The sequence below is a fragment of the Mizuhopecten yessoensis genome, unplaced genomic scaffold (genome assembly GCF_002113885.1).
Source record: "Mizuhopecten yessoensis strain PY_sf001 unplaced genomic scaffold, ASM211388v2 scaffold11169, whole genome shotgun sequence".
Lineage (NCBI taxonomy): Eukaryota > Metazoa > Mollusca > Bivalvia > Pectinida > Pectinidae > Mizuhopecten > Mizuhopecten yessoensis.
In genome coordinates, this window is record NW_018408914.1 from 82,136 (window position 1) to 101,756 (window position 19,621).

General features: G+C 38.8%; 1 protein-coding gene across 5 annotated transcripts in view; it reads right to left on the reverse strand.

The window, feature by feature from the left end:
* LOC110467302 (rho GTPase-activating protein 20-like) overlaps positions 1-19,621 on the reverse strand; it is a 205,410-nt gene that overhangs the window by 80,850 nt on the left and 104,939 nt on the right. Inside the window, exon 1 of one of the 5 annotated variants that reach the window (XM_021524376.1) lies at positions 3,243-6,732. The exons of the other annotated variants lie outside the window; for them this stretch is intronic. Within the exon in view, the coding sequence (XP_021380051.1) occupies positions 3,243-3,986 (744 nt within the window). The 5' untranslated portion in view covers positions 3,987-6,732. Of the gene's footprint in view, positions 1-3,242; positions 6,733-19,621 lie in introns of those variants that run through there. 5 annotated transcript variants of the gene reach the window in all.

Below are 19,621 nucleotides of genomic sequence, written 5' to 3' on the forward strand. Positions count from 1 at the left end.
CCCCCCCCCCGAAGACTCCCGAATTCTAACCTACACCCACCAGACCATAGTTAAATCATGGTGAACACTCTGTGCCACAGTTGAATATCAACCACATAAAGCTAGGTTAATGGCATTCAAACCACACACATAGTATATCATGTTTACAACAAGCATGCTTATTGCCAATTCTTGTTCAACATGATGTTATATCCGAGTCCTTGATAAGACATTGCTTCATGAACATCAAAACTCCATTACAACTTAGGCAACTTATTTCTTAGGTTTATAATCCTGAAATAAGGGGTCACTGTGAAATGCAGGAACAAAGTAAGGGCTTATTGCAGGGATGAAAGTTAAACATGTATAAGAAAGTGAAATTGAAACCCGGTAAATGAACTTGTGGGCCAATTACCTGGCATACCTTGCCATATAAACTTTGCAAACTTTATATGCAGAAAATGGAGTATTCCATCAGGTCACGCCCTGACCTCTGACCTCTGGTGTAATGGTGTTGGCTGAGGAGGTGATGATAATCAGCAAAGCAAATTAAACAACTCAAAAATGTCATTTTAAAGGGTTATTTTGTCTCTAGGGCTATTTATGTTTTAGATTTTAGCATGCCGAATCTCCCCCATGGACATTTTCGAAAGGTTGGAAAGTATGTTGAAAGACAGCTAGGCTTGTTGGTTTTACCAATGAAATGCGATTACGAAGCAATTTTGACTGAAGATTTATTAGTGTACATGACTATGGTCATGTTTAGTAAAATATTTCAAATATTCATCAGAAATGTAATAAACAGAATCAGGAGTCAACAGCTTACAAGTTACTCATTACGCGAGAAATATGTTAATTTTGTAAACAGCATGCCTAATTCATATCTTCATAAATTACTGACAGATTCGTGTAGAAATACGACAAATACTACACGGATGACATATGTTGGTATTTTACCAATTATGACCACGTACACATAAGTCATCACCATGGACACTGCTACTTACACAAAGTGACGCAGCTCGGGCTACCAAAATAGACCTCAACGTTTATACTGAAGGAAGTAACTACCAAGATATCTGACAAAGTGACGCAGCTCGGGCTACCAAAATAGACCTCAACATTTATACTGAAGGAAGTAACTACCAAGATATCTGACAAAGTGACACAGCTCAGGCTACCAAAATAGACCTCAACGTTTATACTGAAGGAAGTAACTACCAAGATATCTGACAAAGGACAGAAATCTGACATAAATTCATTTTCATGAATTCTATCATAAAAATCCCATGAAAAAACAAAGTTGCAAGTTGATGCTTACGTCATAAATTTAACCCCATCAATGATTGACACACATAAAAGGAAGGACGTCATCATAAATAGGGTCATGATTAGATGCACTCTGCAATCGAAGTGAAAACTCATCCGCCCACAATTATTGTAATGTCATGTCATTTAAAAGTAGAAAGAGAATTTTCAAGCATGCAAAATGACTTATAGGAGCAAATGATGTACAATGGTCACTAGGGATCGCCAACAAATGAAAGCTTTTTACCAAGGGGTGTAAAAATGTCCGCCCACCACCATGAACCACAAACAAGCATTATATGGATTTTAATTTCTTACAAAGACAAAGCAAATTAAGATATTAAAAAAAATGTATTGTGTGAACTTATTTGAATTGAACCTTTTATACGTTTCTCACAACCTTTTTAGCAGGCATGGTTCTGCTTGAACTCTGATCATTACACCACCCAAACAGATAACTCATTCACCCCTGAAATTACATATTGAACTATTCCAACCGTTGCATTGGAAGAGTTCAAATATGTCAGGTTCAGCCAGGGACTAGCTTGTTTTACCATTACAACAAGGGCCAAAACACGCAAAACACATTGTTATGATTACAAATGATTTTTAATGGCTTTTCATTTTTTTACCTTGCTTTAACCTTCAATCTTTTCATTTTCCAACAAAGTGACATGTCAATCACCGAGGTAAACCCATCGCCCCTGTCTTTAATTACGATAGGTACATATCCAGCATGCATCATTGTGAAACCTTAAATGTCAATAATAAAATCATAAACTATCTGAGGCAACCACTTGAGAACTGATACATATCACTGTTACCACCAATCTAGTAGTCGTAGGACTGACAGAATGCCTCATTTCACTCTCACTGATAAAGCAATTTCTTTTCAAAGTTTTGGAATATGCAACGTAAGATAGTTAATGTAAGGAGTGTAGCCTTGTACAACCTTGTAGGTGTAGAAGTTGCAGAAATATAGAATGCCTCATTTCACTGTTGCTGATAAAGCACTTTCTTTTCAAAATTTCCGAATATACACAATATAAGATATCACTAATAAATGTAAGGAGTGAAACATTGTAAGTATAAAAGTTGCAGAAATACAGAATGCCTCATTTCATTCTCGCTGATAAAGCACTTTTTTTCAAAGTTCCTGAATAGACACAAAGCAAGATAATTAAGGGAAGGAGTGCAGCAGGCTGAAACAACATTGTAAACAAGTATACATCTACTACCTATATGTACCACAGTTGATGGAGCTACACAATACCCGGCACACTCAGATCCCATTAACCACCACGGAAGATGGAGCATGGCTGTGATGGGGTGGATACTCGGGGATGTGTAACAAGTGGATGAACAGGTTTATATTTGTTCAAAACTGTGAAGAATTATCTAAACCTTCAACACTAAGTTACAGTGCCAACAGTGCAATAGAAGTCAAGGTCATGCAGCCATCTTGGAAAAAACTTTTAATCAGTCATTTAATGCAGAAATACCCCAATGTATACCACAAAGGATGAAGTTAGCCCAATAGGAGCTGAGATAGAGCCATAATGTCTTGCACAACCATGATAAGAAATTACTGCAGCTATCTTCAATTCTAAAACTTCCATTTGATAACTTAACCAGTCATTTGAACTTTAGTAAACCCCAATGTGTCTCAGCCAATCAACGTAATCAATGAAATGTTTGGTACCTGAATTTCAATAACTCCCTAATCTCCAAGACTGTTTGGACACCAAAAAGTACCAAAAAAAAATTAGAAAAATTTGAGTTTCTTCTCAATGTTTCAAAATAAAAACTTCAAATTTTCACGAATAAGGCTTTGAGAATCTCACAAAAAGTTCAATTAAAAGACCTGTTATTTTACTTGTTGACCATCATATCACATATATATGACAGTGGACTCATCCAGGAGGCGAGTAAACATCCTGATAAAAAGTACCTACCTCAAATTCCACACCTGGTGCTATATCTTCCAAAATGATCACAAAGCCGATTTCGTAGGGTGGTATCTCTGGGGGGCTGACAGTCGCTACTCTACGTGCACGAGGTTGTTTACCCGTATTTCCATCCACTGTTATGATTGTCTTCTGACGCTTTTTTGCAGACGGTGAATTTAATCCAAACCTCATGGCTGCCCTCAGTTTGGACCTCGTACTGGTGGAGAATTTTGGTACACGGTCCGGGGTAGTTCTTCCACTGATGTTCAGAGGAAAGTCGGTGGATTTTGATCTCATCCTATCCATGCGCTCAATATTCAACTTGGCCATGTCTACTGACTGGCTCAGGAGTCTCTTTTTATCAAATTCATCATCTCCTCTGAGATTGGATGGAGTCACTTTCTTCACAGGACCCTGATGCATCCCAGGCGGAAGGGGTGCTCGACTTTTTTTACGACTGTGGGGCATGCGTACCTGATTTGACCGTGGAGAGAATTCTGGTGCAGACACTGGGGAAAGATCAGATAGGCTGTAACTGTCTGGGAGCCATTGTTTACCTGTAATTGACCAATTGTCCAGGAACTCACAGGAGGAGGAGAGTGAGTCCTCGTCACTTCCACGTCCGAACATTTCTCCTCCAAGTCTCTGACGTATAGGAAGACTCCGAAGAGATAAATTTGGACTGTCATTTATATTGGAAGGTTTTAGATCCCCTAATGACAAAGTATTCCGATAGTGTTGTTGTGACATTTTTGGTTCCCTTAAAAGGACTCAAAGCGCCCTTGTTAATGTGGGAACAGTTTTGTAGCACATGATTTTATATAATATCCATGGTGACACTGGGGTACCTCTATTACGAGGTACTTCCATCACAAAGGCGACCACATCTACACACTACCCACATACACCTGTCCACTCGATTTAGATCCTGTAACCACATACACTGGTATAATCATAAAAAAATTAACAGCAGCTTGAAATACAATACCTGTGTGTGAATAAACTAGTCTGCTGTTCCTGGTTAAAATATTGACACACAAATATCCAAAAATGTCACTCCAGATAAAGTGTCTAAGTTTCCAAGATGCTGGTTTTTGTCTCAAAAGTGTCTTTTGTTGTAGAAGTATTCATCCCAAGCTGTGTTTGCCAGGTAGGAACAGAGGTACAAAGGGATACCCAATAAGTAAAGGTGTAAACTAGGTAAGTGGTCAGTCAGCTAATCTGGTCACCAGAGTGGTGGTACCAAGCCTGTCAGGTGTGCAGATCTCCAGGTAATCAGCTATTATCAGGTATAGATTACCTGTAAATGTAAAAACTCATCCTAGGACATAACAGTCTGACGAGCCACACTAATCACCAAATACCTATCACATGATCACGATAAAATGACATCCCTGTTCAGTATTTTTTCCAGCCTGATAGATACACAGCATGTCCTGTTTTGATAAGATATAAGTAGGAGTTTGTAGACCAGCTGGAAGTTTTATATATCTTAAAGGAAATTATTTTGTTACTGACTAAATTAAAAGTGATACACACTATTTTACCAGCCACTCCTCAGATTGATAAGTCAGAGAACAAAACTTTCCAGATGCTCTGACTGACTAATAAGAATTGTTATCCCTGTGACAAAAAAGCTCTCTACCAAACTGACAGGTGTGAAATAAATCAGGTCGCTTCTAAAGCAGGAAATCTGTACAAGTATACAGTCGATAACTCAGGTGACAAGTAATGAAATTAAATCCAGGCGTTCCTACCTAACACAGGTAAGTTTTCCACTTGTTCACCGATACATATTTCCATAAGGTTAGGTCAGTTTTGCTGACTCTGAGAAAGACAGTTTGAATTGAGCCTGGTAAAAGGTATGAAATCAGGGTGTTTGTATGTGAATCACACCGATGGTCCCTACTTCCACACACCTCTCGTTCACCACACAACACAGTAATTATGGCATTCCGTAGGCTTGGTCACACTACTCTGTATATCCTGTACAGAAACCTCCCACAGAATACTGTCCTGAGCTTGTGTTTTACTATCTACACAATGACCACAACACAATTTCAACACCAGCTTCACAATACTGAAGTTTGTATATTTGATTCTATATACTTTCCAAATACTCCAACAAGTTCCCTTTCACAGTATCCAGGTAATGCATTGCCGATTCTTATCCTCTGGAGTGGTACACCATCTGCAGTACTGTATCCAAGTATTTGATCCAAATGAAGACTTCAACACTATGTAACACTAACAGTTCATTAATGTCCACTTACAATTAGTGACAATTTGTTCATCCCACCTGTCCCCAGGGTTCCAATATATACCTGTCAACTGTAGGAATACCTGAGCACTAATCAGGCAACTGCCTCCACCACAACGATTTACCTCCTCGTCATGATTGTCCCCCTCAGCTGAGCACCATATACAAATATCCAGTATTCTCCACAATGTGTAACGTCACCTTACACTTCATAAATAGCATGCCATTACGTTGTAAATAAAAAGTCAACAAAACAATGAAGGTAATAAGAGGCTAGTGGAGCTGGCTTACACTCGATCGTCTCAACTCAAAATGAAACTTAATTCTTTTTGGCAAGGATTCCTATCCAAGTGCGCTGCAGCAAATGAACTATTTTAATCCAGCAAACACGCGTTCCTACAAGTGGTCAAGTTTAAATATTAAAGAATTAGAGTGTAGAAACATTCAAGGTAAGTCTCACATGATCTGAAGAAAGACTTGACCTGAAGGTATTCTCGCTGACCGCTCACCTGGTATCCCATTTACTGATTCAATTACACGACTAGTGTCCAGTTTAGCTGTAATACTTAGGGTGAGGGTTGAGTGTAACAATAGAGTAAGACTGTCTGTTACACCTGTACTACACCTGTAATCAGCAGATCGCTACACAGCATAGTAGCTTTCCTTGTCCTGTAAGTTGTATAAGATTTAAAAGTCTACCTGCCATTCATTGGTAGCTGGCGGAGAAGATACACCATGATATGTACAACATTTACCTGTCTCCCCTGATAATCTAAATAAACAGTCTGGTAAGCATTCCTGGCCTCACTTTTCCCTCTCAGGTGAGATGTTCCTTAACTCCTGAATGTAATACGAAACATCCAAAATAGATATCTGCTACAGTCGCCCATTCACATCCACATATGGGCTATCTATATACGGCACAGTTTAAATGTCTGCATTACCTATATAAACTTATCCACATCTAATTGTAATTCAAGTCATTTCCTTTTGATGAGAATCTTGTCATGGTTAGGTGTCTAGCTTCCAAAGCTCGTCAGTAATTACCTGTTCATCTATACCGCACAAATCCTTACGTACACAGGGATAATGCCGAACTTACAAAATCAGGTTGTGTATTGCTATATATTAGTACTGGACACGTCTTATGCCTCTAAGGTGAAAACACACCGAGTCACAGAGAGAAAACAAGTTCTCATCCCCAGCTACGACTTGTCAGACAGAGGAAATCCCTATCACAATCGGCTCGAGTTATCGGCTCGATGCTCCCGATATATTTCTAGTTTTCGTCGAGGTTCATAGGAGATGAGGCTACTTCCTTTACAAGGGAAGTTGTCTAGCTAAATCTTAGTTAACAACAAAGAGACCTGGAAATCGTATCAGTGTGCACCTAACCAATGATCAGTCAAACAGTTCATCGCTTATGGGGCAGAAACAAAGGTGGTGAGATAATGTAAGTGTGAGGAGCTTTGTCGTCTGGGGGAGGAGACCAACTTCTCTCTGCACCACAGTCCATTAGCTGTCTCCAAATCCCCCGACAAATTACCTGTCACCTCTTACCTGGCCAGATTTACCTTTGTGATACCAATCAGCATTTAACAACCTCTTTGTTGTGAATCACTACAAAAAACGTACTTGACTTCGCTTGTTCTGGGTTTTTATACATTCACTGTTCTATATGTCAGCACATTTTGTAGGTATATATACAATACCATTCCAAATGAACAACAAAATTATTGAAGAGGATTTTATACACAACTAGGACTGTACGCAACAGGTTAACTAATACCCCAACCCCGTACCACCTTAGGATTTCCCTTTGGTTGTAATTTAATACAAGTCACAATTAGAAAAATAATCTTTAAATTCAAAACTAACTTGCATATAGATGAAGTGTATGATGTTTCATTATAATCTATGCAGCATTTATGGAGATGTTCTCAAAGCAAAACTTTCTCTACAAAAAGAGGGGAGAGCAGACATCCTGATTACAATACAACTCTGTAAGGGGTATACTTATAGTATACATATATAGGATTTAAACTAAGTTAACATTTCATTGGAGATCAATGAGTAAGTACAGAAGTATTCATTTAAGCAAAGTCCACAGGCGCGAGTGAGCTGACAAGACAACTGGGGAAAGAGTTCATAATTTAGGATGAAATGGAACAACTTAAACTCAAGATCACAATAATATCACATGAAGCAATATGCCAAAACCTGACATGGATGTATTTCAGTCTCATTATGTTATTGGTTTTTATTCAATTTTTGGCATAATGAAATATGTATAGCCCTTGTAAGTAGTGAATCAGGATGCTTTGTTTCCCTACAGTTAGGGAAATAAATGGATATTAATCTGCCCCTATACCATTATCAACAATTTTCTCTTTGACTTGGAATACATGATCCTTTAGAGATAATCTTAAAATAGTTAGAGAATACATTGCTTAGCTTGCAAAAAAACCCTGCAAGCAAGATTATCTTTCAAAAGAGTTGGATTTAAAATTCAAACAAGGAATTTCATCACTGAAAGCGTGCAGTGTCTTAAAGCACTGTACTAATGACCTGATCTTGTTCACTAAACAATGAGACGCAAGCACTAAGGTTGTGCTGGTACCCTTACATGAAGGTCGAGAGCTCTGACTGGACAGATAAACTCTGACCTACCCAATCACAGACCAACAATGGCTGCCTGTGTACCTTGGACCTATCCACTGTCCCATGACAGGGTGACAGTCACCCAATACTGTGTGGAAGTGGTGCTGAAGGTAATTACTGCTAGTCGTACAGCACTGGTTCCTACAGAGGGAGCAACAACAGATACTCAAGCATAAAGGAATCACCATGTGACATTCTTACATGTCAGAAAGCAGACCAGTGCAACATTTACTCAAAGGAGTTAGAAATCAAAACATCATACCCAAATCTCATAAGTCCATACGATTACACTCACATGAAGGTAATGCTCACAAACCAGAAAACAAACTGATAAAACTGTTAGAAAACAAACTAGAACACTAGGTCACACTGTACTTACAATATTCTCCAAAATTCAGAACAACAAAACTGGTTTTAATCCTCTCTTATCCAAGCGGATGATATGGTGGCCATCTTGGTATATGTGACCTTGATAATGTGTCCTTATTTACCATGTAGACAACCCACAAGGTATCAATTACTACCATGCGACAGAACAAAAGGTAGCCTTATTTGACGTAGTGAAAGTGACTGATGGTGACCTTGACCTTGACCGAGAGCCACCTGTATTTCAGGATCCATGTAATGTAAGGTAATTTATATAGGATATCCACAAAATACCATTTACCAACAAAATCAACACAGGAAGGGCAATGCTATATATTTTTACAATATATCTGCATTCAATTTTTAGCAACAGTGACCTTCATACAGGAATATAGCAGAAAACTGTGAAATTGTATGGAGTCACCCGTTCAAAATGGCGCACGTACATCATTGTTTTAAAACGTGACATCATAAATTAGAACCTGTCATAAAAAATAACATTACTTTTTGGATGTAACAATACATCTGCTGTTTTCTTTCAAAAATGTAATAAATAGAAATTTCAATGGTTTTCATGTTGAATATCATACATATTTCAGTTGTATGACAGAATATACGGACATTATCACTTACGCTCTGCACTCATGAAATATATATCAGTATTCTGCCATGCTTGTGAAAAAGGAAAAAGGAAGTATTCAATGGGAATCCATTCATTATTATAGGTTAACCAGCAAAGCTGGTGTGTCAAACTGACTGAGGAGATAACCAGATCTAAACAATGGAACTCTATATGTGCAGCAATTAAGTAAAATTAAACAGAAAAAAAAAGAGAATAAATTTGCAAAAAATATTCGCCTAAATTTAGCTTTTATGATGGGCCCTCTTGTCTATCCCACCAACATAGCACATTTATAACATTAGTGTTGAATGCATCTCCCTTTTTACATATTCAAAGTATGATAACTTCCTGCGATTTAATGAAAATAATACTTCCTGCGATTTAATGAAAATGATAGAGATAAATATAAAATTAAACATATATATATTTCTGATGTTGACAAGGGGAAGGTGTATACATCATTGTACTGGCTTTGCTTTCTTGTCTTTCATTTTCTGTTGCGTTTTTACTCCTTTTTTTTTTTTACCTCAAGTGAATTCACTGTTTGGTGTTTAATGACATTTTCACACTGAAAACTTTAAAAATGCCATTAACATAAACATCCCAAGCTAAAGTAAAAGCTAGCTGATCAAACAGTATAATGACCCACACAGGCCATAAAGAATGGCATCCTTTTCCTGTCATGGTGGTTTCGTGTCACAGGCTATGTCACTTCGTCCAAAATGATTTTCCATCACAAAATGTCACAACTGTAATAGAACACTGTTTCTGTCGGTATGTATCTCAAACTTTTCTACCAGAGAAGTATTTGATTACAGGTGGTAAGTACATAGTTTTGGTCAGGTGAAATGTAATTCTAGTTAATCCCATATAATACCCAATGTCAAATTTTAAACTCACTCTGATGTATGCATTGATGGAATTTGGACACTTTCTACACAAACTTTAGCGAGGGCAAGTCTACATTGAATAGACACGACTCAAATTTCTTACTAGATTCATAATTACTCTATACATAAAAAGGAACACTTGTTCAACACCTGACTCCTGATAGACAACAATGAAGTCCGGCCAGTAATGTGTCTAATATCATCTGTTAAATCTGAATATCTTTTCTCTAGAAAACAGGTCACCCCTGATTGTGGGTAAAAAAAGCGGTAAAACTACAAAAAGATTGCTGCCCCAAATTAAATTATTCTATTCAATTAATATCCTTACACACAGCATTGTAAATAACATAAAGATCATTTGAAAACACAACATATAGTTTTACACTTATTTTTATGTCCATTATTTTTGTGCATTTAAGTTGCTTAGGAGATTGAATACGGTGTGTGTGCCTGTACATAGATGTTATCTGAACTGGACATATTAATGGACAGACAAGCAGGTTACCTCACTATGTGGACAATGAACGCGTTGTCTAAGGGAAGGTAGACAGCTCTACACAGTGCATTCACAAAGTGCTGTTGAGGTACAAACATTTATCTAAAAAACATCTTAAGGGGCTGCATTCATTCAAGATTTCTATTATATAACTCAAAGCAAAAGATTATAACAGACTTTTATCTAATTTTTAACTCTGTCACATGCTTTCTAATATCAAAGGGAGATAACTATTCGATCTGCTTAACTATTCCAGACTTTTATCTATTTTTTTTAACTCTGTCACATGTTATCTAATATTAAAGGGAGATAACTATTTGATCTGCTTAACTATTCCACGTAAGCCTGTCGTAAAGATACCTGGTTAATCAATTCTTTATACTCGGTAGACTAGGAGGAAATATTTGTCTGCACACAATGAAATTCCTATGTCATAAACCTCCTAATTTCCACAATATCACACACCAAATGGAAAGTTGCCAAGATGACTGAATGTGATTTTTCATGTCAGTTTGACTTTAAGTAGAAAGTGGAGCCAGCATTTTTCAGGTGCGTAAAGTTTCTATTGAGTTTTATAGTGGTAATATCTATGATGTCCTATACAGGGAGATTGACGGTTGGATAGCCAAGATACTTCAATACTCTATAAACTCTCCACGCTACAACAGGTGTATCAAACCACACAATCCAGACTTTATAGCCTCAATCATTTATACATGGTCAATTTTTAAAAGTCTTGTTGGCCATCAATAAAATGGGGAGAATAATGAAGAAAAATATTAAAATATCAGTGGTACTTTTTACGAGCCATCTGTACTACTGACACACATACCACAACACAATACTGGTATGTCATCTCTCGGACGCTCTGCCTCACTCTTAAGTCAGTCCCTAACTCCTGACAACATTCCAACATCACCTGTCCCTAACTCCTGACAACACCTCAACATCACCTAACAACACCTCAACATCACCTAACAACACCTCAACATCACCTAACAACACCTCAACATCACCTGTCCCTAACTCCTGACAACCCCTCAACGTCACCTGACAACATCCCACCATCACCCATCCCTAACTCCTGACAACACCTCAACGTCACCTGACAACATTCCAACATCCCCTGTCCCTTACTCCTGACAACACCTCAACGCCACCTGACAACATCCCAACATCACCTGTCCCTAGCTCCTGACAACACCTCAACGTCATCTGACAACATCCCACCATCACCCATCCCTAACTTCTGACAACCCCTCAACGTCACCTGACAACATCCCACCATCACCCATCCCTAACTCCTGACAACACCTCAACATCACCTGACAACATTCCAACATCCCCTGTCCCTTACTCCTGACAACACCTCAACGCCACCTGACAACATCCCAACATCACCTGTCCCTAGCTCCTGACAACACCTCAACATCACCTGACAACATTCCAACATCCCCTGTCCCTAACTCCTGACAACACCTCAACATCACCTGTCCCTTACTCCTGACAACACCTCAACGACACCTGACAACATCCCAACATCACCTGTCCCTAACTCCTGACAACACCTCATCTTCCCCTGACACCATTCCAACATCACCTGTCCCTACCTCCTGACAACACCTCATCATCACTTGACAACATTCCAACATCCCCTGTCCCTAACTCCTGACAACACCTCAACATCACCTGACAACATTCCAACATCACCTGTCCCTTACTCCTGACAACACCTCAACGACACCTGACAACATCCCAACATCACCTGTCCCTAACTCCTGACAACACCTCAACGTCATCTGACAACATCCCACCATCACCCATCCCTAACTCCTGACAACACCTCAACGTCACCTGACAACATCCCACCATCACCCATCCCTAACTTCTGACAACACCTCAACGTCACCTGACAACATCCCAACATCACCTGTCCCTAACTCCTAACAACACCTCATCGTCACCTGACAACATCCCAACATCACCTGTCCCTAACTCCTGACAACACCTCAACGTCACCTGACAACATTCCAACATCACCCGTCCCTAACTTCTGACAATACCTCAACGTCACCTGGCAACATCCCAACATCACCCGTCCCTAACTCCTAACAACACCTCATCGTCACCTGACAACACCTCAACATTACCTGTCCCTAACTCCTGACAACACCTCAACATCACCTGTCCCTTACTCCTGATAATACCTCAACATCAAATGTCCCTAACTCCTGACAACACCTCAACGTCACCTGACAACACCTCAACATCACCTAACAACACCTCAGCGTCACCTGGCAACATCCCAACATCACCTGTCCCTTACTCCTGACAACACTTCAACATCACCTAACAACACCTCAACATCACCTGTCCATAACCCCTGACAATATCCCAACATCACCTGTCCCTTACTCCTGACAACACTTCAACATCACCTAACAACATCTCAACATCACCTAACAACACCTCAACATCACCTGACAACACCTCAACATCACCCATTCCTAACTCCTGACAACACCTAAACATCACCTAACAACACCTCAACATCACCTAACAACACCTCAGCATCACCTGGCAACACCTCAACATCACATGTCCCTTACTCCTGACACCGCTTCACCATCACCTAACAACACCTCAACATCACCTAACAACACCTCAGCGTCACCTGGCAACACCTCAACATCACATGTCCCTTACTCCTGACAACACTTCAACATCACCTAACAACACCTCAACATCACCTTTCCCTTACTCCTGACAACACCTCAACATCACCTGACAACACCTCAACATCACCCATCCCTAACTCCTGACAACACCTCAACATCACCTGGCAACATCTCAACATCACCTGACAACACATCAACATCACTCTGCCTCACTCTTAAGTCAGTCCCTAACTCCTGACAACATTCCAACATCACCTGTCCCTAACTCCTGACAACACCTCAACGTCACCTGACAACATTCCAACATCACCTGTCCCTAACTCCTGACAACACCTCAACATCACCTGACAACACCTCAACATCATCTTTCCCTTACTCCTGACAACACCTCAACATCACCTGACAACACCTCAACATCACCCATTCCTAACTCCTGACAACACCTCAACATTACCTGTCCCTTACTCCTGACAACACCTCAACATCACCCATCCCTAACTCCTGACAACACCTCAACATCACCTGACAACACCTCAACATCACCCATTCCTAACTCCTGACAACACCTAAACATTACCTGTCCCTAACTCCTGACAACACCTCAACATCACCTGTCCCTTACCCCTGACAACACCTCAACATCATCTGTCCCTTACCCCTGACAACACCTCAACATCACCTGTCCCTAACTCCTGACAACACCTGAACATCACCTGACAACATCTCAACATCACCTGTCCTTTACTCCGGAACACTGTTACATCATCCATCAACTGAAGAGTAAAGTATCTTATTCAAGGATATAACACGGTGCCATGACAGGATTTGAACCTGCGACCCTTCGGTCACCAGCCCAGCTTCCTTCCACTAGACTACCGTGCCCCAAATATTGCCTTGATAAAAATCACTCTTGCAACTTCATTCTTTCTGACAAATGAATTTCATGATACATGTATATGTATATGGTAAACAGTTCTATATATAGAACAGTGACCTTGACCTGGCTGTAACATCTAAAGACATTGTAGTTTTTAATATCTACAAGGTGTGCCATCCATAAATCATATCTTTCAACCATGACCTTGACTTTTGACGTATGAAGTTGATTTTCAATGGAGTTCATCCTATTATCTTTTCATGGCCTGGAATCATCAACCTAAGTTTTGGGTGAGTTCGAGTGAGTGGCCCGACTGATTCCATTGCTAGCAGATAATAAAAACAAAACTACCAGTCAAGTCAAACTGACACAAAAACATAAATGTTTCCCATGCTGGTAAAATGGAGCTATGATAAAAGGTTTTATTACCGGAAACAAGCTGTTTAGATTTTACATAAAATTATCTATCTCTCTTCCTTATCTCTGTACTTCAATGCACAATCAGGTTTTTTATCAGCAAGAAACTCGCATTGAAAATCTGGAACAAAACGACAAAAATTGTTCGGGTAATTGTGAGTGTAAGTTCTGATAACCTGTTTATATATCATACAATGTGTCACACCGACCAGCCGTAACCATTGTCAAATAACCTCAAAACCAAGGTCACCAACACCACCAATACAATGTGTCACACCGACCAGCTGTAACCGTTGTCAAATAACCTCAAAACCAAGGTCACCAACTACACCAATACAATGTGTCACACCGACCAGCCGTAACCGTTGTCAAATGACCTCAAAACCAAGGTCACCAACACCACCCATACAATGTGTCACACCGACCAGCCGTAACCGTTGTCAAATAACCTCAAAACCAAGGTCACCAACATCACCAACACAATGTGTCACACTGACCAGCCGTAACCGTTGTCAAATAACCTCAAAAACAAGGTCACCAACACCACCAATACAATCTCTCTTATTTAACAAAATGACTTCATGACCTAAATTTTCAAAATGTTTCATTCCTGTAAATGATAAAACATTACAGCAAATCTATCCATCATTTTTCCACCTACATATATATACATCTGATACATTGACAAAAAAATGAACGATTTAAATGCTTCATTAAACCAACCATTTAGAGCCTATATATATATATATATTAGGAATGTTTCCTACATATAGACACATTTGAAATTACTTAAAAAGTGAATTTGCTAAAAAGTCAATTTCACTGGCTTGAAACAAATTAGTTCTTGGACCTGAGGTCACTAATACGCTTGTCAAATAATGGAACAGGAAATCTTATGATAGTCAAACACTTACACAACCCTTGAAATAAGTTTGAAAAAAAATCCATTCATTATTTTCTAATTAGACCTAAACATGGATTTAGTGTCAGTTTTCCCGTTTGTCATGGTCTGTGTGATTAGTTGGTAAGTTACAACCAAGCCCTGTTTTCAGATAATGACCCCGTTGGAATACGAGCCAATGACACTGAGTGTATTACGAGTACAACAGTGTTTATTTGTGTCCAACACACGCCTGTTTATCATTAAACATCAGCCATCGTTATTAATGAAATCTAACATGGAAAGTATTAAGTACATAAACTAAAATTGTAAGAAATATGACAGTTATAATAATCGGGTCATAGAATGACATCTAAAGAGGAAACCTTGAAATGTTCGTTTCCGCACCTTTCTTTTGTGATGGAAGTCCCTGACTTACGGGAAATAGACGCCGACCTAACACTTACCCACCTACTTATACTCTTACCCTGCCTACTAAGTCGGGAATGAGGATCTCAAATACCCAAAATCCAAGGTCATTTATAATGGATTGCTCTAGGTCATAGTCAACCATTTTCAACAGGAACAAATTTATCTATAATTTTTTAACATTAAGTACGCAAGTAAGTATTATTGTGATTGTTATCCTTGGTTTGATTTGGCTTGTATTTTCTTTCATCATTACACTCTTCATGACATTATAAAGACTTGATACGGTCTGATCACAATGTCTATAGAACCCTTTGATAAGAAGTAACCTTTCCTTTAGTAATGTCAGTTACTGTTGCTCAGATAGAACTGGACAATGAAGTAAAACATCCACTGTAGATATGATGATGTTGAGGATGCAGAGCTATTGTCCACAACCTTCCTTATTTTCTAGTATTTCTGAGAACAAGATTCTGATTGTGATATTTAAATCCTGAGGTGTTCTACTTGACACCAATATTGGTCTACAATCCATCAAATTATCTTTTACTTTCTTTAAGTTATGTTCTGGACACAGACTTAACAACAAACACAGTTCTGTGACCTTTAATTTTTAAGTGTCACACTGACCTTGAAGTACGAAACTGGTAGATGACACACCGTCTCGATTCATATTTAGCCAAACAAAATTTATAGCAATGTTCCCCAGTTCTACATGGAACAAACAAAAAGAAAATGGTAAGAGGAAGAAGAATTATTTATATAATTATGCTCACAGTTAGGACACAAATGCTAGGTCAATATGAGGTCATGATATGAGGCATCTTGATACTGATAGCACAAGTCACAAACACCTGTATTCTCACCTGGCAGACTATACTTAATAATAATACTTTTCATATTTACCTATGATACATTGTCACACCAGCTGGTAGTTACATTCACTGCTATTTTTATCAATATTTCTGGGCGAGGTCAAGTCATTTCTTTGGTATTGATATCTCTGCTCATACTAAAGTTGAGACATCAATATCTTACACAAGAAACAATCGAGACATTCTTACAGGAAAATTGCTTGTCATGAAATTGATACTCTTTTTGTTTGTGGTACGTAGCTTTTCATTCATTTGTCGGTACAAATATTACCTCTTGTCATATACTGGTTACGAAGCTAACAACATGCTACACATATATGTGCAATTCCTTTCCCATACTATTTGCTGTGAAATGTTAATCAGATACCCTACTTACTAGATTACCTAATATGTATCAACACTATCGGTGGCTTGACCTTGTATGACCTATGTTTCTGATGGTTGTATCACATGGCCATGAGAGATCAAGGCACTTTGCAATATTTGCACAAGGTGCGTACATCTACGTCGTTGTAGGGAACCAGAACAGGGATATATATCTATACTTCTTTATTGCACTATCGGATACACTCTCAGGTCTGCTCTGTTCGTAGGTAGCACAGTAATGACACACTATATTTCTTTACGAAGGAGCTGGCAAGTATTTGTACATATCTTTGACCAATTTTCCCCATTGAGTGTTTTACTTTTTAATTTGTAGTTGCAATGACACTTCAGCACCTATCTATACATGATCTGATGCTGTTTTACTGGTATGTTAAGGGTGGAGGGGTTAAGGGGTGGGATGGGGGAATGGGCAGGTGAAGGGGTTAATGGGTAGGATGGGGGAATGGGCAGGTTGAGGGGTTAAGGGGTGGGATGGGGGAATGGGCAGGTGAAGGGGTTAATGGGTGGGATGGGGGAATGGGAAGGTGGAGGCGTTAATGGGTGGGATAAGGGAAAGGGCAGGTGGAGGGGTTAAGGGGTGGGATGGGGGAATGGGCAGGTGGAGGGGTAAAGGGGTGGGATGATTTTTTCACTGCTGTGTTGACAACAGTGGGACATTCCAACACCTAGCTATCTCTATACTGATCTGATGCTGTTTTCCTGTAGTCAATTAGACAAACATAATTATTAGGCGTGGAGGAAAGTGACAGATCGCTGACTGGTGCCACCGAGAGACACCATTACTGAGATATATACCAGTGTCTTGTCCCCAGTATATTATCTACGCAAACGTTGTCAAAACATTCTAATGAATCAACACCCAACATTTTACACTTCTCTACTCTCACCGATGTACACAGCGGGATTACTGACGACATTCTCTGTGCAAGTTTTAGGAGATAAACATGAAGAAAGATGTATGGATTAAAAAAAAATTACAGCTTACTTTAAGTCAAAACATCTTAACCTTTTTATCTTCGACATATGACCCCAATACCTCAATATGACAGTTTGTTGACTTTTCCAGCACATCGTGTTGTTGATGTTTGTGAAACTCTTAGCCTGTTTTTGTGGAAAGTATATACTCTCTTTTATCACTTAGCAGTGACGGATTCGTTGCTCATGGAGACAAATAAACTGTACCTACCTGTACTTCATTATGAGATATCTATCTTAAGGCAGACTTCATGAATTTTACAGGAGAAATAAATCAAACAATGTTTACATTTTTTTAATTTTTGTTAGATAATGTTATAGGTTTTGGATGACCTGAAAACAAAATGAACAGTTGATATAAATTTTTCTTATACTGAAATCCTAGTTATATATAGTTTTTCTGATACAGGATCTAAAGGTTCTGTTCATCAGACTAAACGACATAGGTCGCAATTACGACTGGAGCCTTGAAGTCCTCGTCAAGCACCTGTGGATTTGCCCAGTGTCGGTCTAGTCTATTTTTGATGAGTTGATTGTCATATTTAATAACATTTTTCTCTTAAAAAAAAGCACTATATATACAACTTAACATGTATGTAAGTTAATTGGGAACCTTACCAGCTTATGTACTAGAATTACCACACAAACAGGCCAAACCTTCAGTGTATTTGAATAAGATTTTACACAGCACCTGACCTAACAACGGAGAAGTGTCAAATGTCAGAACTACCCGTATCATTTCACCCCACGCCCATAAAACACTCATTTACAGCAATTACAACCAGCAAAGACTTTTAATTGGATATGAAAAATACACCTGGATATTATATTTGACATATGAATTAGTCCATACGATGAACATGGTGTGATGTTCTAGAACGATGAATCTGGAGTATGTACTTACTGGCTCAGCACTTATCAACTAACAAATCTCACCACTAACCTAAATTTAACCATCTGAATCTTTCACAGCCATACCCATTATTACCACGTCAATGACAAGCCACCCAAAATTCTTACAAATTGGTTGGGTGGATTTTTATTTTATTTATTTACCTTTGGGTTATATTTGTTCCATTTTAGCTACATATAATAAAAACTAGAAGAATGTTTGATAACAGGAATGTAAATTAAGGACATTACCATCGTGTATTTAATGTAACTACAATTACTGATGAATACAATACACAATAAATATTGTCAAACTATCATAAAGTTTTGAATTTTGAGAAACCTATTTTGGAAGAGTATAAAGTTCTGCACTTTTACATAAGACTGGGCCAGGCAGTTTGTCGGGGTAAAACTTGTCAACTTCAGGTTTTTCTCAAGATTCCTATATTTGTTGAAGGATCCAATATAGTAACCTGCGATAAGGTATGAAAGTTAACGAGGGACCAGGTTTACTATGAAACCCTGTCAAGCGGTCTACAGCTACCAGATTCATTACATTCCCATCAGGAGCCACTAAATCAGAGAGTGCCCCTGTAGCTAGGAAGGAGTCAGAAACCATCACCTGTGTTGGGACCACTAGTATGTGTTGTTGACTTTGGGTATGTCTTTAAGACCTTCTTA